At 45.0% G+C, this 23,668-nt stretch overlaps 1 protein-coding gene across 1 annotated transcript in view; it reads right to left on the reverse strand.

The window, feature by feature from the left end:
- The window catches only part of tnrc18 (trinucleotide repeat containing 18), a 43,169-nt gene extending 19,501 nt beyond the window's left edge, over nt 1-23,668 (reverse strand). Inside the window, exons 1-9 of the mRNA XM_070923482.1 lie at nt 23,563-23,668; nt 21,575-21,918; nt 10,323-10,463; nt 7,742-7,846; nt 5,428-7,293; nt 2,890-2,977; nt 2,461-2,678; nt 1,303-1,449; nt 278-462 (exon numbers count right to left, since the gene is read on the reverse strand). Coding sequence (XP_070779583.1) covers nt 278-462; nt 1,303-1,449; nt 2,461-2,678; nt 2,890-2,977; nt 5,428-7,293; nt 7,742-7,846; nt 10,323-10,463; nt 21,575-21,782 — 2,958 coding nt within the window. The 5' untranslated portion in view covers nt 21,783-21,918; nt 23,563-23,668. The remainder of the gene's footprint in view (nt 1-277; nt 463-1,302; nt 1,450-2,460; nt 2,679-2,889; nt 2,978-5,427; nt 7,294-7,741; nt 7,847-10,322; nt 10,464-21,574; nt 21,919-23,562) is intronic.

Genomic DNA, 23,668 nt, shown 5'->3' on the forward strand with positions numbered 1-23,668 from the left:
GGATTGTTGGTTTTGGTCTTTTCATGTGATTTGTTGATAATTAGTAAAATACAGAATATCCGCCTTATCCTTTAAGTATTGCTGTTACTGTTCACCCTGTCGTAGAATGTGGGTTTATGTGTGTATGTCTCCATTCCTCTACAGAGCCAGGATCTACTGTTGTTGTGATGTGATGTGTGTTTGTAAGGACACTAATATTATGTTTGTGTTTGGATATGTGGGAGGATATATACCGTATGTAAATGTCTTGTGCACACGTATCAGTAACTCCACTTACGACTAGCTGTGCGTTCCTCTGCAGCTCCAGGACCTGCGCTGTGTGCTGCTGGATCATGAGCAGCTCCTGTTGACGCAGCATCTGCTGCTGGGAGAGGAGCTGGAGCTGGGCTGCGTGCTGCAGAGAGCTGCCTGTACCGTATACCCCCGACCACACTGGGGCTCCACGCTCTAGTACGTCACCCCCTGGAGGAGCAAGACGAGGAGGGCATGAGGAAGACCGTAAAGTTAAGAATCCATTTAAACTGGACACTGTTTATGTAGCATAGTTGTTGGAAAGAAATGAGCCCATGTTTGACAGCAAACAATGCTGTCAAACATGGGCTGCTTTATTTCTAAAAATGAAGAGTACTATTACTACTAGGCTATCCCCCCCCCCCCCCCCCGGGTTTTCCTGTCAGAAGGACTACATTTATACTACACTGTACTAAATTTTATACTTTTACCAACATCCAACTGTTTACCCATTACTTTTAGCTAACTATTTCGCTTGCTAACTAGTTTTCTCACCTTCTTAATCACAAGATTGGTGTTACAGCTGACTCTATATGAAGCTATATATTCTCAATCAAAACATAATTTTTATATTTTTTTCTAAATTAGTTGAGCTACTACAATCTTTCCATGTACAACTGTGACCACTGTAGAGGCACTGCCTGGGTACAAATACCCCTGGTTGGTAAACTCTGCTCTATTGCAATGCTTCATATTAGTTTGTTTTCTCTTTCACTTTACAGAAGAGGATATTCATGTTGAAAGTGCATCACTGCTCCCTCCTGTTTGTGCTGTACAGCATCAGTCCACAATAACATATGGAGGCTGTCAATATTAGTTATTTGTTTACAGTAATTAGTAATTCAAACATCTGTTTCTAAATGAACATAGTGATCATTTAGTTTTGCTAAAAATGCAACAAAGACTAATTGTAGAACATAAAACCAACATCATGCACACAAACCTAAGATTTCAAATGTACACGCACACAGACAGACAGACAGACAGACAGACAGACAGAGGCTTTCATACCGTAGTGTGGCAGGTGTTCAGTGGGGATGACTATTAGCTGTCCAGACTGTGGGTCCCTGGCAAACTGGTAGGGAGCGGGCATGGAGCCTGGCAGAGAGGGTGGGTAGCCAGGTGGGAGGGTCTGGTGGAGCGAGGAAGGACCAAGGCCTGTATGGGAGGAGAGGGGAAGAAATGGGTGAAAATGGAAAGAAAACGTGTAAAAAATGTGACTGAGAAAGTGATAAAACTAACATTTACTCAGCATCATTTGTCACCCGCAGTTTCATCAGTGAGCACACACTGAATTTAGCTGCTTTTGAGAGTGTTTGTTTTTTTGCCCTCTGTGTCTAGACAGAGCTGGCCCTTGGGGAGCTCCAAGTGTCTTTCCATATTTTCAGATGTTGTGTGTACAGTCACGTAAGTATGTGCGTCTTGAAGCTGTTATTTCTGGACAGCGTTGGAGAAGGAATGTCCTGCAAAGACCAGGAATGTCTGAGGAACTTGACTCCTGGAGGCTGCTACTGGACGAGCCGCTCGACGGACAGACAACGCCTCCCTTTTCTGCGACACCAATCAGAAAAGGCTACACAGGCGCATGCAGAATTTTGCAAGCATGCTGCATGCTGGTGTTGAACAGATTTACACTCTTTAGTCTTTAGCACCGGGTTGAATAACTCTAATGACAGAGAGTAAGACATAGATGCCCAATGAAAAGGGCAAGAGCTGCACACTGAAAGCTACTACTACTAATGCTTTGTGTGGGGAGCTGCTGTATCTGTCCACATTGGGCAGTCTGCAGTAGTGGACATATGAAGTGGCAGCTCACACCAAAACATGGAAGGTCTTCATCTCCAACAAGAGAATCATTTGACTTTTCATTTGTCATGCATGTAGAAGCTTTTTACTATGCAGTGGTGAAAATAATGCACCAATAAATTAAAGCCATAAGCACATTAGGGCAATTATTTTCATTGTCGATTAATCTCACTATTATTTTCTTGAAAAATCAATGCTGATTAATTTTCTGATGGTCAGCTATTTCATTTCAGCTCAAAACTACACTGAATCACTTTTCTCCTGATATTATATGTTATGTATAAAAAGGTGTCATGAGGAATGTTAAGAATTTTGGGAACATCTAAACATGTGCTGTCTTCAGTCACATGCAGGTCAACATACCGTATGGTGAGCTGGAGAGCCAGACTGGAGGGGCTCCAGGCCGGGGCATCCAGGGGTGAGAGGTCAGAGTTGAGGGGTCGGGAGGCCATCGCCCCGCCCCTGCCAGGGCAGCCCCTCCTGTCACCATAAGGTTGGGGGTCATGAGGCTGGGAGTCATCATACTGCTGGACAGCGGGGCAGGATGCATCTGAGTAAACTCTGCCAGCTCCTTAGACTCTCTGGAAGGAAACAAGACACATTGTGATTCAACACTGTATGTTTCATTGTTTTGTTTATATTAACATAAAGATATGTAACTGAAAATTGAGTGCTTATTTTTTAACTTCTAACACTAGATTGTTTACACTATTTCAATTGGCAACCATTCAAGTTTGGGTTGATAAGAATAAATTGGCACCAGGGGAAAAAATGACTCAATCAGCCCCTTACCGGAGCACTTTCTCCTGCTCGCGCTCCAACCGGCCGGCCAGCAGTCTGTCATCATGGTGACGAGCACGGTCCTCCCCTCGGTCCTCGTCTATGACGGGTTCAGGCACAGAGGGAGAGAACAAGATTAGACGTTCAGTGGTTGCGTCACTGAGGTTCCTTGAATGTTTAAGCCCTGATCCCACATGTAGTATTCATTGAAGAAAAGAACAGGAGCCGTGAAAGAAGATATGCTATGAAGAGATGGTCGAGAGGTAAAAGGAAGCGATACTGGAAAGATATGTGGTGAGAAGAGACAGAGAAAAATGGGTGACAGCCGAGGAGAGAGGGGGAGAAGACAAGGTGACACTGGCTATATAATGGTGACACGACACAGCATATCAAAATGAGAGGAGAAGCTAAAAATACGATGTTGGGCCACAGCCTGAACACAAAGAGTGTGTGCACAGATACTGTACAAACACACACACACACACACAAACGGAGTGACAGCTCTCACTCTGAGTGTCAGCTCTTATCAGTTATTAGTCTATAGATGTGTGAACATACCACTACTGCCTTGCCACACACACACACACACACACACACAACCACACAACCACACACACACAACCACACACACACAACCACACACACACAACCACACACACACACACACACACACACACACACACACACACACACACACACACACACACACACAGCCTTAAATTCATCCTGCTTACTATGAGGGCCAACGGCAAAAGACAAGAGATGGAGAGCAAAACACAAAAATGGAAAAGCAGCAGCACTCAACCGAGCAATCCAGAATAAACATGAGGAGCTTCTACTCGCACGCTTTCCTGTTAACCCTCTTCCCTCTAGTCCACGCTGACTGAAGGTCCCCGAGCAGCAGAGAGATTTTATACAAGTGTGCTGAACATTTCACTTCTGCTCTAGTGTGTGTGTGTGTGTGTGTGTGTGTGTGTGTGTGTTGCCCGTCAAAGGGACAAGAGACTTTAACAAACCCTGACATGCTCCGCAGGAAAAGGTTTCAAGACTGTTACCAAGGTTACAAGGAGCCTGTCCCACATGCTATCCTCTCTGCATCAGAAAGTCAGTGATTAGCGCTGCACGCCCCCTCTTTCTCCCTAGTCCTTCATCGCTGGTTCTCCCTCCATCTCTCACTCTCTTTTCACTTCTTTTACTTCCCGACATGTCTCTCTCTCCCGTCTATCAACCTATCGACCTACGTCCATCTCTTATCATTAGCCTATCCTTCTTCTTCCTGCTTCCCTCCATCCATCCATCCACTCATCCAACTGCTTGTGTTTTCTGCGTAAATCCTCTGCTGTTTATTTAGAGCTCTTCTTAGCACGAGGGACCGATGCTATTAGACCAATCACTCTGCTCGAGCAAGGAAATGAATTAACGCCCCCAACAGGGATGCACATGCATGCACACACACAAACATCTACTAGTATCTCACAAATACACATAATTCCTCATATACACTTGCACACACACACACACAGTCCGTCACTCAAGACTGATCCATTGCTTAGCAACGCACCCATGGTCTTATTGTAATTCAAGGCTTGTTTGTAGCTTTTAGCTGCGCTCTGTAATGACATGTTTAATGCAGAGAGGGTGTAGGTGGGGTGGGGAGGTGGAGCTGAAGAAAAGAGTAAGAGAAAAGCAAAGGGGCCTGAGGTGGGACAAGGAGGGAGTGCCGCTACAAAGGCCTTCTCAGAGAGGAAGGAAGGGTGGGGAGAGAGAGAGTGAGAGAGAGGGGTTGAACTGTGGGAGGACAGAAAGAGAGAGAAACAAGGAGAAAGACAGAGAGATGGAGAGGGAGCACTGTAGCTGAATGACCTTGACGTACAAGAATAGAGAGCTTTATGGCAGGACTTGCTATGCAGCGAGGAGAGCCGGCAGACTTGCCAAAAGCAGCCTTTCAACTAAATACAACCCATGACATAATTAGTAATTTGGGGGGTGGAGGGGTGTTTTTTATCATTCCAATCACGTCATATGCATGAACACCTCAAAGTCAAACAGGGCTGAGGAAACATGACTTTGATCCGAAAGAAAATGAATCCTCCATTATTCATGGAAACCAAAATGAGTAATCATTTGCTCTCGGTTCATTTAACTAAGGGGATCTACGTTCCCTGCAGTGCGATTCTGAGAGAAGAACACGGCAGAGAGTTGAAAGTGAAAGAGCGGGAGAAAATACATTATAAAAATGTTTCAAATAATTGAACTATACTTGATTTAACTTGCCAGAAACTATCAAATATAAAATGACTTGTTTGATTGAGTGAACGTCACCGGATGACAGAAGTGTTTCAAACCTACATCCAAGGGAAATGCGTCCAAAACATGATCACAACAGAATTTATTCCTTTTTCAGCTTAATTTGCACCTCATTCATTCACATGCAAGAAAACAAGATTTGACTAGAGCGTTAGCAGAATGCAACACAGGAATATAAGTCTTAAGTGGGGCGTTAAAAACTGTGTTGAGCAGTTTTCTATCTTACATAAAAGACTTTGTTACCTTTAATAGCTGTTTGCAGCAGGGTCCTCTGTGTGTCTGAAGGTCCACTGGTCTGTTTACTGGTGTTCCCACTGTCTCTCTGCCGGGCAACCGCTACAGCAATGCCAACCGGAGGGTGGCGCACCTCCCCCTCCGCCTCCCGGCCAAACGAGCGGGCACTGTCCGGCCGCTCCTGCTCTCTCTTCAGCTGGGGAGGCACCCTCAACGCCCCTGAAGCACCTGATCCAACTGACACCCTCTCCCTGTCTCTCTCCCTCTCTCTTTCACGCTCCCTTTCTTTCTCCCTCTCTCTTTCCCGCTCCTTCTCTTTCTCCCTCTCTCTTTCAGCTTCCGTCCCAATGTTAGCCAGACCCCCAAAGGGCCCTCGACCGTCCGCAGCGTGCCTAGAGGACCCAGGACCCTCAGCAGCAAAGTTCCCACTGTATTTAATGAGACTCTGCATAGCTGAAACCTCTGTGGGATCCGAACCTGCTCCCCCACCTCGCTCTACACCACTGGACCCTCCTACCAATGACCCCCCGGGTCGGTATAGCGCCGATGGGTCCAGGTACCGTCTCTGACTCCCCTCCTCACCTGCATGACCATGTCCGTGTTGGGAGGGGTGTGTTTGGGGGGAATGGCTGTGGGCGGAGTGTGGGTGGTTGCCAGGCCGGTGGGTTGTGTGAGGGGAATGGGACATTTGTGTGTGTGTTGGCTGGCCGTGGGGAGAGGAGAGTGTGTGTCCGTGTTGGGCTGCCAGGGCAGCCATGTGACTTGTGGCATAGTTGGCTAATGGGCTAATGGTGTTCCACTTAGGTTCCGCCCCTGCCCGCTCTATGCCCAATCGGATTGAGTGTTTAGAGATGTCCCTTGTTTCGGGGCTGAACCTTGATTGACTGGAGGAGTAAGACGCGTCCTGGCCTCGTTTACCAATAGAACCATTGGAACAAATGACAGAACCTTCCTCTCTTTGATTGCTTGAATCGCCAGACTGGGAGAGCCGAGGATGCTCCATCAAGCTCCTCTCAGGAAACCTGTAGCCCTCCCTCTCCCTGTTTCTCTCCCGTTCACGCTCTCTGTCTCTTTCGCGCTCTCGTTCCCTTTCTCTGTCTCTGTGTTTGTCGCGGGCTTGCGAGGCGATCTGGATGGGCCCGGCCCGCTCGTCGTAAACCTCCACAGAAGGCACATATGTCGGTGCAGTGACTCGCTGCTCTCTGCTCAGCTCTCGGGGTGTGGAGGGGTGGGGCGGGCCGGCGGTGGAGGGCTGTAGCGCAGGAGGGAGGGCGTAGGAAAGCGTCCCAGGTGACGCGGTCACAGAGTCATTCCTCCTGTGTCTGTCTGAGTGACAGTTTGAGTTATTCGAGTTAGTGTTAGAGTTATGATTGTGGTTGTGGTGTGGTCGAGAGCCCCCCTCTTCATCCCGACCCCCTCTGTCTGTTTCTGGTCCATGAAACCTGCCGGAACCTAATCCCCCGCCCCCACCTGAAGGGAACGAGGGCTGTGGAGGTGACGGTCTGGATCTGGGCTCCACTGAGGAAGGTTGGGAGTGTGACTTCTGCTGGTGGGGGTGAGGATGGAACGACCAAATATCTCTCTCTGTGTCTCTGTCCCTTTCTTTCTCCCGTTCCCGGTCACCGCTCCTCGCCCTGCGGTCCTCCTCGTTCCTCCCATCCTGTGTCAGGTCCACCACGCTATGCGGCCTCTGCTCCTCTCTCGACCGCTCTCGCTCTCTGTCTCTCTCTCTGTCTCTCTCCACCCGGTAATGCCGGTCCCTACCCCCGTCCCGGGACGTTCTCTGAGGAGGTGTGGAGCTGGACGGGGCGGTCGGGGGAGCAGATGGGGGGTGGAGAGGCAACTGGCTCAAGGAGGCTGGCAGGTAAAAGCCCTCTAAAAAGACACAAAACATAAGACACATGAGTCTAAAAACACACACACCCACTACATGAACACAAACTGCTGGAACAAATTCAGAGCATAGCAGGGTACCACAGCACACAGACAGAGGTGAGCATGATAAATATTTAAATTTCAACTTGCCAAGAAAATGTAACCGTATATCTGCAACAGCCATATCCAGGAAGAGCAGAAGTACTATACACCATAGCATGAAAATAAAATAAGAATCGAGACTAAAATTGGCCCTGTCAGACGAATGTTGCCCATTTCTGGCTGGAGGTTTGGCCCAGTTCCACAACAAAATACACGTCTTCCTCACTAAATGAAAAGGCTTGACAAAAAAAAACTACTTCCACTCGTGTATCACAGGAAATGAGAGAATGTGTTCACTAAATTCAGCCACTTGTCTTCATGGAAGTTGTGGGCGACAGCGACTGACCTTTATGTGAGTCGTAGAGAGGGTGCTGGGAGAGCGAGGGAGGATCCAGGTGCCCCAGGGACAGATAGGGACTGGAGTACAGGCTGCTTGGCAGAGGCGGGTAGCCTGAAGACAAACACAGAACATGTCACACAATGTAGTTTACACAAAACGGAGACAACACGATAAATTCTTCTTGAATGAGTACCTACACGGCCATAAACAGTGGATGAGGGGGAAAAAAACTGAGTTTGGATTTCAGATTATTGCATCATTCTGAGTAAAGCAACCCACCTATCAAATAAACACATGTAAACCAGGATATTGGTAGAAAATTGTTGCTTTGATATAAATACACTCAGATACCAGTTTATTAGGTACACCTAGCTGAAGTTAATGCTGTCTCATACATTAGTCCTGCAATAAATCCTCTCTTCATGAAAGTTATAATCAATTTTTGTAGAAACTGTTTTAGAGGTGTTGATTCAACTTGGTATAATTTTGGGGGTTGCAGTAATACATTTACAGTCGACCCCACATCACCCGCAACGATTGGTTTTGTTCACGAGGTCAGTTTGGGGTTGATGTTGGAAGAGAGTCTGCCAAACAGCCAGCTGCTGCTCTCAGAGACCAGATCTTAATATAGACAAAGCCTCACGCCTGCTGTAATGCTCTGGATTTCTGTGTTGCGGCTGAGCTGGCTGCAGCTCTTGACGCTGGCTGGTGTCACTGCGTTAGTCCACATGTAAAAAAAAATAAAACACTGCCACCCACAGAGGGTGAGACATTCCCTGTTCCCACACTCCGGTCATTCCAAGAAATATCAAAGACGCCGCTGCCATTCCAGCACGGAGTGGCGGGAAGCAGAGCCGAAGTATAAATCTGTCTCCTCTCTCCGTTTTGAGAGGCAGAAATGGAGAAGCCGGGGGAGGCGGGTGGTGGGGGTGTCAGCGGTTAGAGGCAGGCAGAGGGAGACAGAAATATAAGAGGAGCAATGTGACGAGATAAAGGCATGCGGGATAGGTTTCTTGCAAAGCTTCCTTTAACCACAGCTAACAGCTAACCTTGATCTCTCACAGCTTTGATACGGGGTTCTTGTGCAGCTACAGTGCATCTCAGGCGTATCCACAGTCGGCCTCTTAGCTGCTGCCCGGAAACCACCAGGTATTAGGAATCTCTCTTAGGCTGTGAAGATTTCTATTCATATAAGAGCAAGTCGATTCTTCAGCCAGCAGGAGGTTTTAGCTTCTTTAGCTTCAGATACTTCTAGACTCAAATCAGGTTAAACTTTAAGTCAAGTGTCAAAAGTCCATCCATCCTTTATCCCTCCTTCTTTGACTGAATAAGAAGTCAAACAGGGTGTGTCCTGGCAGGGCCTGTGATCGATTTGTGTATTTAAAAAACACAGGAAGTTTACAAGAAACAAGGCATGCATGTAATCCAGCATTAAAGGAATAGTTCAACATATAGATATAAATAAACCAGCAGCCATTTTGCTTAGCTTAGCATAAAGACTGGAAACAGATTGCCTGGCTCTGTCTGAAGGTAACAAAATACATCAAGCAGCACCTCTAAAGCTCACTACTTAACACATTATATGTTGTTTGTTTTATCTGTACCAACACCGTAGTGTAAAAACAAAAATTCAACGTTTTATGGTGGGTTATGTGCCCGGCTATTCTCGGCTCTGAGCGGTTGCCAGGGAACCAGCAGAACTTACTGCTCAGACTATTGCCATAATCATAGGTGAAATCACTTGCCAGGGCCGCCCCCTTGAACCGTCCCTGAATCGAAGAAAGTAAGATCGAGACAAAATCTTAAACTAATCACACACAATCTGATTTGCTGTGTTTGGAAAGCACTGAACAAGATCTGTGTCACACAGGCGATGCAATCAGTTTTAAAATGAATCCTAAATAGAATCTGTTCGTCCTTCTCCGTTTACCTTGACAAAATGCACTGCGGGATACGTTTCCTCCTATCTGACCTTCTACTCCAGTGAGATTTGATAAGGAGACACAAAAGGACAGGAGGGAATGTGGAGGGAACAGAGATTCAATCACTTACTGAACAGGCCTTAAGAAGAGGTCCAAGGAGAGGACAAAAACACACAAAGATAAATATATATATATATATATATATATATATATATACACACACATATATATATATATATATATATATACACACACACACACCTGTGTGTGTCTAAAACTGTGTTCATAAGCTAGGTCAGGCGAGAGATGTTGTTGCATATTGGACAGGAAGCTCAAAAAAAGAACAAGGGAGAGGAAGATAGATTACAGCAACGCATGACAGGCGAAACTCAGAGACAGGTGGAGGACAGAGGAAAGGAGACACATATAGGACAGAGCCAGCTACCAGCAGAGGGGCAGAAATGGAACAGGATCCCACGGGTGTAAGCAATGAGAAACGGAGGAAGAAGCCTCCTGGGCTTTGGACTGGGAGAAATGTCATGAAAATATGATGTCGCTTGCGTCTTTAAGCATTTAATTTATGGACCGAGACAGAAAAGGAGGAGAGGAACAGAGAAAGATAGAGAGAGAAAGACAAATGTTTGGTGAGGCGACTGGTGATTTACCTTCATGAGCGTGTGATGCCCAGAGCTGAGCCATCTGCAGATTGCTAGGATTGGACGATCTGTACGCTGGGTCAGAGGTCAAGGGGGAGGGGCCTGGATAACCTGACAGGAAGGGACTGGAGCCTGCCGGGAAAGCATCGCCTAGGAAAAAAGAACAAGGAATGTCAGTCACCCTCGTAACCACAAGAATGAAACAAATAAACGACAAATCGATTTATACCGTACATGCTGTCAGTTTCCTGTGTGTGTGTGTGGTGCACAATCGATACGTGCTGATGGTTCTATGCTGAAGCAGTCTATTGTAATCACATTTTTACTGAGCCACCATGCACTCTGGTTCTACAAGACAGACCACACTCAGGAGGAAAAGGACAGTTTATGCGACCACCAGCTAAAAAACACACTCGTCACAACAGGAGTGAACCATGGGAGGCAATCTGGAGGGCACCCTCTCTTCTGGGAAGCAGTGATTGGATGGGGCATTAAGGGAGTTGCGTACACTTAGTTGGATCACATTGGCACATTCCCCCTCTTGTAGGAGTTTTTCCTTTGGAGCTTCCTTTGCTGAATTTGGTTATTTCAAATTGAAATGACAAACTAAAAATTATTCTAACCAATAAACCTTTTTCTAATTATTCAATGATCAGGACAGTTGCCAGTTACTCTTCGGTGGACTGATTCACCGTTTCAGCTCTATTTTCTACGTGACTCCATGATTCAGTCACATGGCGTTTCCTACGTCAACCAAAACGTGATGTTTTCAGTTATACAGCAGCAGGTTTTTTTGTTTTGTTTTTTTTTCTTTTTTGTGATCCAATAGATATCTACTCGTTTAATCAATATTTCCACAGACTTCGCCGACCACTGCTATGGCCTGTGGAGCAGACTTTAAAGTACATCGAGCAAAGAGGAAGAGCAGAGCAGAGTGGTGCTGACACCTGTGAGATCATGAAAATACCTGCAGAGTAACCTTTTCTCTTAAGGTTTGCATAGAGAACAGTGACATATTGACAAAGTGACACACAGGTCAGGGATTAGACACACTGTATATGCTACAGGAACATCCCTGATGTCAACCTTTCTATGGTAGATTGATGTCAGATTCAGTCTTTTCAACAGACATCCCTCCATCATGTGAGAGTGGGCTGGCACATAAAGACACTACCAGCCTAAAGTATCTCTCTCCTCAACATAAGAAGACTGACCACCACTCCTATTTCATTTGAGCAAATAATCCATTGTGCACACAGTGATGTGTACATACACACATTCTGTTCAAAACATGTTGACGTCACACACACTTCCCCATTAAAACCGGCTCCATCACTGCACCATTGACAGAGTAAATCTTTGTAAAACATTAAAACATTCCATATCTCAACATGAGATCGTTATCGATTGTTTTTATTAGACTCCATTCCCTGCATGTGTGCAATCTGACCATTAGCAAACTTTGAACCTTTGAACCATTACTGCCTCTTCCAATCACAACCTCCTAAGAGCTGGGAAAGGCTTCTTGTTTAGCTGAGGTTTGCCCCCACCCAGCCCATTACTGAATGCACTGCACAGCCATTACCCTGATAAAACTAACCATGTGTGTAGGGGAAAGGGTGCTGTCTATCTGTATATGGGCGAGGGGGAAGGGACTGAGTGTGTGTGTGTGTGTTTCTGTATTAGTCCTGTGGGAATCTGAGAGACATGCTGTGCTCACCGAGTTTCCCCTGCATCTAAATCAGTACATTAAAACCGCAGTCCGTCAGCGCCTGTACGCATGCACGCACACACACACACACTGCATTTTAAAATCAATAGCAAATGCAGCTTTCCAATTAATCACAAACAGAGGCGTGTACACACACACGCACACACACACACCTACAATACTGAGTAATGCAGTGTGCCTTTATTCTCTGCTATGAAAATGATGGTGTAGCTGGATCCTTCCACACACAGCCCCATCAAGAACATTTCTTCAAGACTCTCCATGTTTGTGTGTGTGCGTGCGTGTGTACTCAGGGTCTCTGTGTGTGTAGCTGAAGTCGCTGCACTACATCACTGTATGACCACTGACATGTGCAAACAGTTCCGTGTGGGTTTGCAGTGAATGCCCTTTGAGTCAGAGACACTGCAGGAGCTTCTAGCACACACACACGAACAAATACACGTCTAAGATACACACATGCAAAAACACAGGCGCAAAGGCACAGCGCACATACAAATCAACACAATCACGCCAGTTCCTGGGAATATACAGATATGCAAACATGCACAACTAACCACAGACAGCCTGTGATTAACCTTCAGTTAGTCTTGGTACATTAATTCTGCTGGAGAACACCCCCCCCCCCCCCCCCCCGTCCTGTGTGGAGCATTGAAGAGCAGCACAGCGACAAGATTTTACCTCCAAAAACAGACAACTTACTATCTGTGTTGTCCTCATAGAGACACATTCTCACACACGGTTATTATCCACCTCTCTACTACCATGTCCTGTATATGCATATGTCACATCGTCACTGATCAAAGAAAGTGTCCTTATAGGTGTGCTTTATGCGTTTAGAATGTTCTTCTACTTCTTGAAGTTATAATCCTAATGATTTCATTCCTGGAGGAGTAAGTATGTGTGGTTTAACACAACAGCAAACACTCGTTGAGCAGCTACTAGAAATACAACAGAAGAGCAAGTGGTGTATTTGTATACAGTGTAGACAAACAAACTCACACTGTTTTAATAAAGTCAGTCTTAGTCTTTTTCCATCATGTCATGAGCAACCGCGATGTGAATTCAGCAGCACACGGGGGAAGTAGTTTTCCACTCTTCACCCAACAGCTCACTGCTCCTTCTTTCCCCATTGCTCCTGGCAACAATTACAAAGGATCCACTGACTGGCTGGCTGTTGTCTTGTTTTGTAGACGCATTTTTGATTAATGATCGAGGCCAGCGCTAACCTCAGTGACAAATGCACTGAGATTTTCCTGTGACTGCTTCACAATAAAGGCCACCCTGTGTTTCGCCACTTGAATGCTTTTAATGTGAACTAGCAGCAGCAGATGATGTTTGGTTTGCATTAGCAGTAACTTAATCCAGCTCTGATACGGCTGTAGTAGAGAGCAAACAGTGAGGCTGATATCAATGAGACAGAATGACAAACAATAACGCAGAACCGCATGCACTATACATGCATTGTTTCCTGTGAATCCCATTGCATGTGAAGGCAATCTGAGTCTAATGCGGGAATGGTGAACTTACTGAATGTAAATGTTAAACATTGAATGGCCATTACTGATGTAACATAAAGTATGATTTACTCCAGCGACTCATTACTCTTCTATGTAATTTGATAATGTGAGTTATAAATAATAAGCAACCACAAAAAAAGCTAAGAAACCTATTTTCACTGCCACCTATCCATCATTCACTCCAGTGTGTGTCGGGATATGTGCCAACAATGTTGTTCTAACAAATTATTCTCTCCTATAATCCATTGCTAATTGTTACCTTTGTCTGTGAGGAACAAAACGTAGACATACCTCCTTGACAAACAAACACAACCACCACCTGTCAAGGATGTTAAGGTCCTGGTAGGATGTCAGCAGTTTCCATTCCTTCAGGCCAAACACCAGGGTCTCTTTAACACACACACACACACCACTAGAGTATGGATCAATCTCAGCATCACAGCCGCCTACAGGCCCTTTATCCATGTGTGCAAAGTCCACAGTTACGCTTCGTGCCAGCAATCAGGAAAAAAAAAATACAATCCCCAAATCCCTTTTCCCCTTCCTGAACAGTCTAAGGGAGGAGAAAGAGGGAGGGGAGGATCGAGGGAAAACATTTGCACTATTCGTTCCAGAAACAACATCCAAATGGTAGCTGTGAGGGAAATGTTTCTTTAAATGTTTTGGAATTACTCTTTCATTACCTCCCTCTTTCTTTCTCTCAGCCCTTTCCTTCCTTCCTCTCTCTCCCTTCTCAACTCCATCCCCGCTTTCCCACCACACACACACACTTTGGCTCCCACTTCACAAGACAGTTAGTTTGCCATATTGGGATAAGCAAGTTGCCAAGAAACACGCTCTCTGACTCCCAACACGTTTTGAGCCTACATTTTCAGATCCTCATAAGAAACGTATCTCTGTATCAGAGAAGAGAAAGGCCTGCTGGAGATCAATTCTGATAGAGACACCGCTGCAAATCTGACACACACACACACACACACGCCAACGCAGTGAAAATCAGTGAAATCAAACTCAAGAACAAGAGGCTTGATCGCAAATCGATCTAAGATGGACTGAAACACAACAGAATCCAAGAACAACAATACTGGAACATGTACATAGCACAACAAAAATCTCTGGTATAAATGTCTGCCACACACACACAACACACACACACACACACACACACACACACACACACACACACACACACACACACACACACACACACACACACACACAGAACCCATCTGTTATCCATCAGCGGTACTCAGAGCAGGGTTAGCTGGGGGGGAATCTCTATTGATCTCTGGTTTTTATTCCCTGCAAGAAAAACAAAAACAGTAAAAGTCTGCTGTGCTATCCGTCTCTGCCACAGCTAACTGGCACACTGACACGGGTAACCATTAATCCTGACTTTTAAAGCTGGAAAAGAGGTCCTCACACACATATATATATATATATATATATATATATATGCGATGGATGTGCAGGATTTGCATTCACGCCTGGCAGCACATATCTGTCTTTAAGTGTGTTCATTCAGGCTGTGAGCATGTGGTTTAAAGCGTGCGCCTGTTAATGATTTCAAAACGTACGTGTCTGGTTTTCCTGCGTTCTGAGCTGTTTAGAGGAAACTATTTTGTTTGTGCATTTGTGAGCTCAAGCCAAACACAAACAGTTTCTCAACTTCACTTAAAAAACGGTCTCTGCTCTATGACAGGTTCACGTTATGACATGTCAGCCGCCAGCTTTGCAAACCACATTGCACTGTGTTAATATGTGATGTGTCTATACTTTGTATTATTGTAATAGGGAATTACACAATACATTTGTAAAGGAAATAGATTTGCAAAAAACAAATGTACAAAGAAAATAAATCTTCTCTGGGATAGGCTACATCTGATTAGTTAACACTATTAATAGAAAGTAAAAAGGCTATTACGAGGGATTGTGGGATGGTAGCGCCCCCTACACGGGACCAATGATGTTGGTGAATGAATTTCCCAAACTGTTTTTGCTGTTATTATCTGATGTTGCAAATCTCTTGGCAATAAAGATTGAAGTGAAAAAAATATACATTGTAGTCATTCTCACAAAAGAGCTGCACATCATGGCTGTAATGAGATGAGTGGTGCAGAAATCGATATGTTTCTGTATTAGTTTCTTGGATTAAAAAGAAAAAAAAAAAAGATTTAAGCCTAAACCAAATTATCCAAAACATGTTTCAAAACTTGACTCTTCTCGCCCTCTGTGACTGGGGACGTTTGCACAGATTTCACCATTTCTAACTGTAAGAGCCAGTTAAGCACATATTTTTATTTGGTGAATTGCTTATGTTGTTATTGTACATTTTGTATGTTATTGAAGTTCATACAACTGTTTATGTATATTTTAATATACTTTTTTAATGAGTATTATAGCTGGACTATTCGAAGGTTGTGTTTACATTATATCTTTATTATTTATAACAGGTGATAGTGAAAGTGCAAATTTTGGTTCAAAACACACTTGTGACTGTCATGGCGTGTTATATGGTGTAAAAGTGTGCAAAATGGAGTAGCACATCAATTCGATAATCTGGATAAGAAATCACCTGCTGTGGTAACATCTTCCCTGCTCCTGGACTTGTGAGTACACTGGCTTAATGTACAAACAAATGAACAAAGTTGGATTTAATTAACTGTAACACAAGTCAAAACCAAGAAAATCCACTGCAGACTAAGTGGCCTTGGAAACAGGAATACGGTGACCCTGATCATCTTTTCAAAAAGCGTTGAATTGAAATCATAATACACCTTTTTCACAGCAGACAGTAGTTAAAGCACAGGGCTTCTGTTCAGGTGTCCCAGGGATCCAGCATGCACAAGAGCAGGACCCTGAAACTGAAGCAGCTAAGTGGAATTCAGCAGTCTGCCACACAACAGCCAATTTATTTCACCTCAACCAAACAATAGAAAAAAAACACAAAGTCTGTGTTTTCATTTTCTTGCAGCTCTCGGAAACTTCACGCAAAAGTTGCTCCAACAGTTGGATGGAAACACACCTCAAGTGTGTTTGAGCCTCGCTGTGCCATGCTGTTGCACTCCGAAAATCTCCTGTGAAGATGGCAGGCGTTATTTTGACACACAGTCCTCGTCACTCGCAACAGGCACACACACAATCATGCAGTGTCACACACAGGCAGAATGGCATGCACAGTTGCATGGTAACACAGGTGCAATGAAACACACACGCACATACTTTCAAGAGCAAGTGACAACTACGTCTACGTCTGTACCACAGGGTTGGTCAACATTTATCTTGAAACACAAAACCACTGCGCTGCTGACTGACAGGAAATGATCAGATCTTTAAAAAAAAACAAATACGTGATTAATGTTATCAGCACATTACTCAGTAACAAAGATTAATCGAGCCTGTTCCTGAGAAGTTGTAGTAAAAACCACAGAAAGGACAAAGAGCAAGTGTGCCATTCATTCAGTTTTAGAGGCTAACGATTTATCAGTAAATCTTATGTCAGGTGTCCAACAGTCAAATGTGCAGGTCGTCCTGGTGGCTCAGCTGGCTGAAGCACATTCCACATAGTGAAGAATCAGTCCAATTTGACTTCTCTCACATGTCTAACCTGCTGTGTGTCTCTTACATGTCACTACACATTATAAATTTTATAACCCTTATGTCATGGGACACGTAGAGACTCAACAAGCAGCCAAACAGACAGACATAACGCAGTATGTGACCTTTGTGTGTCGGAGGCTGTTGTTTGAGTTAAAGGGAGGGATCTGGCAGAGTGAACGGCTTAGCTAATGCTTTGGGTATTTCGACATGCCACGGCACGCTCGTTTTCTCTCTCACACACACACACACACACACACTTCGGCCGATGACTCTTATGTTTGACAGCTGTGTGTGTGTGTGTGTGTGTGTGTGTGTGTGTGTGTGTGTGTGTGTGTGTGTGTGTGCGTGTATGAGTGTGTGTCGTTTGTCTGCCTCTGACAGGTTTATTGTAGCAGGGCAGCGGGGCCTTGTGCTTTCTCTTAAGGAGCCTGTTTTCTCTCCTGAAGGATTCAATTAATCTGAGAGGGGATGTGTCCAAGCCACATCTTCTCACACACACACACACACACACACATATATATATAGGGGTATGTGTCTTGAATACATATAAACACACACTCAACACATTAATTTTAACGTAAACAGACACAGTAACCAAGTGGCATGGAAGACAAATTGGTATCGGCCAAGACAACCCTGCCCTGCCCCGCAAGCTGCATGAATTACACTTGCGCTTGTGTGTTTTTGTGTGTGTGTGAGACTGAAAGAGAGAACATTTGAAGGGCTACCACATTTATATAACCATGTATGAATGTGTTGTGGTCAGGATAAATCTCTTCCTTTCTCTCTGCAGAGAGTCCCAGGGGGAACCCCCAGCTCTAGCTGCACTAAACACAATCACATGCTCCCATTCCCACACACAAGACCTCAATCCTCTCATCTACACTGTGTCCCTCACACACACACAAACAACCACCTCAGCTCTTATCCCTTGAAAACAAAACACTGCTCTCTACCTTAGGGATTGTGCCAATTTAGTTCTCCTTTTCCATTTGTCTTGAGCCGTTTTCATCTCCATCTATTGACTTCCCTTCTCTGCACTCACTACAACACCTACATTTGCCTCTGTGTCTCACTCCTATATTCTGCTACTCCCTTGTGAACACTGAAAATGTGCGTGAGAGAGACAAAAGGGCAGAAAAGTTGCTGGTTCAGACGTGTTCTCCCTTAAGTCTCACAGCCCTGAACGACATTTTCGCCTCATTAAACAGGCATTTGTTCAAAACTGTCCTCTTAAAACGTGTAAGGTCATTCCATACAGTTAAGGTAATCATCTATAACAATGGCCAACAATATAACACAACAGAAACTCAACCTTCACCCAGTTAATGCATGCTTCTACAATTTCTACCGCTCTCAACCACCGGGAAAAAAGCCACTGGTGCACAGAAAGTGATGTGCTTTACATTTCCCGCAGCTGCAGAAACATTGTTTTGTTTGTGTAGAAGAAGAACTGAGTAAACAACTGGTCATTATCCAGGCGAAAGGATGTCACACGCTGTTTAACTGTCAGGGAAATGCAGTGCAAAAGAAGACATAGCACCTAAAATGATAAAATCTTCTTATTTCTTCACCTGCACAACCACAAGCCCTTCACAATAAAAGGATCTGCAGCCATGGCAGCCTTTAACAGTAGTAGTAGAGTCTCTCTGGTATCTCTGGTCTCCTCATGCAGTCACATTTCAGCAGGTCCTACCTCTGCTGCGCTCGGATGCCAGAGGGAGGGAAGAGGACAGATGGCCTCAATCTGGTGATGGAGGCTCCAGCAGACCTCCAGTAGACAGAGGACCATTTACAGCCATTTTATAAACAGCGACTAAGACCTTATCGTGTTTAGATATGACCCGTGCGAATGAATAGGAGCAGGTACTGTGGGTTAGAAAGCAGGATTTGCTGATGGGAAATTATGTCTTAACAGAGGCGCAAAAATTCAATGACCTATTTGCAACTTCACAATGCAGCTAAAACAAATGTTGAGCTGCGTCTCTCTCACATCTGCCAACCTTGAGTTGTGAAAATAAGGGAGACACTCTACTCCATTAAGTCAAGTGGAAATCCTATTAAAACTGAACTAAAAAAGAAAATGAAGGAGACTCCTGGGAAATAAGAGTCTGTTGGCAGCTATAAACAGTCACCCTTGCTATCAGGAGGTCATCCAAAAACAACAGTGCAAAACAAAAAATGTCTTGAATTCCATGAAACACGTGTAAACACAAACAGCAGCAGGCAACCTTGGCTCCTCTGATTTCACGCTGGCTCCTTGAGCGCTGGATTCAAACTGTTTATTGCAATTAAAAAGGGAACATTATGAACATTTGCAATTACTGGATAATTATCATGTAACCAGGCTGTATAGCGTTATTACAAGCATGGGACTGGGATCTCAGTTGGGTTTGGTTAATGTAATGTGTGGGGATTTGATATGGAGGAGTGCCGTAAAGCTAAATGACCTGTATCGTACAGTGGTGTGTTTCAGTGGGTGGAGGATGTGAGTGTGTGTGTGTGTGTGTGTGTGTGGGGGAGATGAGAGTCGGAGAGTATGAAGGTCAGTGTGTGGGCAGAATAAAATGTATCCCGTTTTAAAGGAGTGTTTAAACTGCCAATCTGGGCTGCAACAGTGGTTGGGTCAATTCCACTTGAGAAACACACATCAACTTGTTCCACACAAGCAAGTCTGCACACACACACCGCAAGCAGTTTTCAGCTCGTTTCAGAGCCGCAGGAGGGGACATCATCCCAACTGAAATACACTGCTGCTGCCACAAAGACACATTTCACCCAGAAGTGATATTTGCACGGTTGGTAGTAAATCCACACGTCTGATCATGTCACCTGGAAATATTTCCATGTTATCTCAGAGCCGCAAAATCAGTTCCACTAGCTGCAATAAACTGTGCCCTGGCATATCTCTTTGCCGCGATATACCCATCAATCATCCTAACGCTCCCTGCTGCGAGTTGATTTCATCTCTGACAGCTTTTTCATGTGCGTGTGTGTCGAGTGTGTGGGCTCTGTCGGTGTGTCAAATTAACGCTTCATCAGAGCCCTGCCATGGGAGCACTACCTCGCTTTACTAGACCTCTAGTACCTTGCACTGCAAATGACAAGTGCTGCATTGAACCCACGCTCACAATAAGGACGGGGGAACACAGCTAAACTGGAATATTATTCTCTCAGGGGTTTACCTGTGAAAAGAAACAGGAGAGAGTGTAATTGTACCTCTCTGGCTGTACCTGCATGACTTCACGGGGATGTAAGCAACTCGATGAGCGCATTTGTCAGACTTTCCATTTTCCAAACGACACAGCAGTCCCCACGGTTGTACCTACATGACAGCGCTCTGACTTTACCCTTTTCCTTAGACTGACCACAAGACTGCATGCATGTATTGTTATCTGTTTTGCACAACATTATTTCAAGGCTTACATTACTAATAGCAGGAGCAGACATCACTGTGCAGGCAGTGAAAGTAAAAGGAAAATCACCAGCACAGCAGGGAATGACATATACTGTACATGATTACTGACTACAGTTGGGTAACACAGGAACACACACACACACCTAAATGATGTAAACAAACACATGGGGGTTCACTTTAAGGAGCCTCTGCCTGGTTCATGCCACACCTTCTTTTTAATGACCAAACATCAAAACCAGCCACTTTTGCACCGAACATGTGCTCATTTGAGAGCACACAGCTTCCCCAGCGTACTAGAAGCAGCAGCAGGGATGTCCAACAGAATTGGTACAAATGCAGGAAAAAAAGCTGCATCAGCTCTTTGCCAAATGTTCCAGGAGAGTGGCTTTTACTTAAAATACTGGAGGTTGAACAGTCACAGCCATTCTTAACTCACACAAACACTCCTGCAAATCCCCCCAACAGGGTAAGAAGTGGTCTGTCATCCGTCTAAGGTCACAACTTTACCACCCCCACTCTCCCAAACACACACACAAACTGCATCTGCTCTCACGGCAATGACGGTATAATGGTCCACAAGCAATCCAAGACCATTGCACCCTGACCTGCATACTGCTGCAACAACACCCACACCACAATCCGCCACAGCCAGCCCTGTTTGTTAGTGTGTGTTGCACACTGCCAAGTAATTTTCCGCTAATGCGTTGCCCATCGCAAAGGCTGTGAATCTTTAACACGATCCCATACTTTCACATCTGAAACTTGTCACAGCTTTATGACAGCCACTCCTCCTTACGAAATCTACATCTGGGTCCATTTCCCTCAGAACACCGTAGCGACATCCGAGTGATGACCGCACATGCTGCCATGGGCAGCCACAAACTGTGCGCATTTTTGCGCAGCGTTATTTCAAGTTAATATTTGATCATTTGAGGGCTGTGCTTTAGGGGCGGCCACACTGCAGCATTTAAACAGTCTAACATCATTTACTTACTATGGTGTGGATGTAGGTTAATGCCCGATGGCAAGAATTTTCCAGAGTGGAGGGGCGGCGGATGACTCGCGCCCAAGTGACCGGGCGAGGGAGGGATCCTCCCGGCTGCAGCTGCTGCTCCGAGTCGGTGAGACTCCATTGCGAGCCCCGCCAACAACGGAGGTGGTACGTGGACGGATCGGGGAGGTCCAAAATCTCTGCCATCCATTATCCACAGAGGGGAAAGTTGTGAAAAGAAATTGTCCGTTCGGAGAGGCCCCCTATTCCGAAAAAGCCAATTCTGGCTATAATAATGTGTTTAGTTTTCCAGGCGATTCCGGCTCCTTCTCAGCCATCCTGCTGACCTATAAAATGCAATAAGAAACACATCGCTTGATACCTAATCTAAAAAGGACAGACTGAGCAAACTGTTGGGAACTGGTAGGCTAGTTTTCGGATTTCTCCTCTTTCCAGCGAACAGGCGGTCCATACAAGCAATGACGCAGTTTGGAAAACCACTTCAGAAACTAAACGTTGAATAATAGCTGGTCGACAGAAAGACCGTATGAGTTGCTCCCGGTGTATCCCAACTGCACGTCTCCATGCAACTTGAACTTATATCTACAATATTATGATCTAATGTTTGAGCGGACTAGCAGCACTCCACCCCCACTGCACACCGAGCAGGCAGCCGCTCCGGGGCTCCGCTTCCCAGGGAAACACAGGCAGGAGAGGGGCGGCCAGCTGCTCTGCCCCGGCCGTGAAAACACCCCGCGGTGGAAACGCATATCGTCAAATTTTAATAACTTATTCTACCTTTTCCGATTACACAGCTGTTTTCCTAAACCGTAAACCAGCAATGTAGGCTGTGGGCCGAGTCGCTCTGTAAACCAATACACCATAAATACTGGAGGCGCATCAAATATAAATTTCAAACGGGTTAAAAATAAATAAGCTTGCAAAAGCCTGCATCATTCATCAGCGGAGTTAGCGGTGTTTTGTTGCCCTCCGATGCGAATTTAGTCCGGGCTACTTCGCAGTTGGACATGGGTGCTGCCCAAGGAAAGAAATCAAAACCCAACCCGTAAACACTTCAGTCCACAGTTAAAAACTAAAACCTCATATCAAATCATCGACGGATTACCATCTGGACCCGAGTCTGAACTAGTATTTATAAGATATAATATTGTGTTTAACATCACAAAATCGACGGATATCCAGTTTTATCAGCATCGACCCGAGCAATGCGCCTTGGATCTGGGTCGATTTTAATCATTTTGGGAAATAGGTGATAAAACACAATCTTCGCGGACGCCCGTATTTGTGGTATTAAAAAACACGAAAATAGAAGAAAAGTTACTTTAAGGAGAACAACAACAAGCAATTGCGACTTTATATGCAGGCAACAAAGAGACAAAACAAATTGATGTCTTGTGGAAACATTTTTTACATTTTGCCCGAAAATAAATAAACACTGGTTAAACACTGCGAGTTGTATGATTTTAAGTTAAAAACACGCCGAAAGTCGAGTTAACCTTCAAAGGCTGCAAGCAAACACACATTAAAGCAATGACTCGTGATACCCAGGCGGGCGGGATCTGAAGAATGGCTTGTTCAGAAATCACAATAAACCCTTCTTCCTTCAAAAAATCCACCAGATACAAATGTAGCCTCTAAGCCCCCTGAAACCGACCGGGAAGGTGAGTTAGGTTGCAAACTATCCTTTTCCGATGTGGTCCATGCGGCACGGCGGCGGAGGAGCACGGCATTTCAGCCACGTTTCAAACTTTTCACGGTTCCATTAACGACACACAAAACTTTCTAGGCGGAAACGTCTCCAAAGTGTGCTTTTTACATCGACAACAACCGCTATATAATCCAAAATGTCGTACGCAATAACCTCCGCGCCCTTTTCACTCACATTTACAACCCGAATTACGTTTTAAAACACCGACACTTTAGCTGGAAAAAGAAAAACCAAAAAAGAAAAAAACATGCCGACCGCTTACTTGAATGTGGGAAATCAGAGGTGAAGGAGCTAAAAATGCAAACGTTTATCGAAATCCGTCCAGGTTGTTGGGAAAACTGGAGTAGTCCATTACAGGCTCGTCCGAA

Source organism: Enoplosus armatus, chromosome 17, assembly GCF_043641665.1.
Source record: "Enoplosus armatus isolate fEnoArm2 chromosome 17, fEnoArm2.hap1, whole genome shotgun sequence".
Lineage (NCBI taxonomy): Eukaryota > Metazoa > Chordata > Actinopteri > Centrarchiformes > Enoplosidae > Enoplosus > Enoplosus armatus.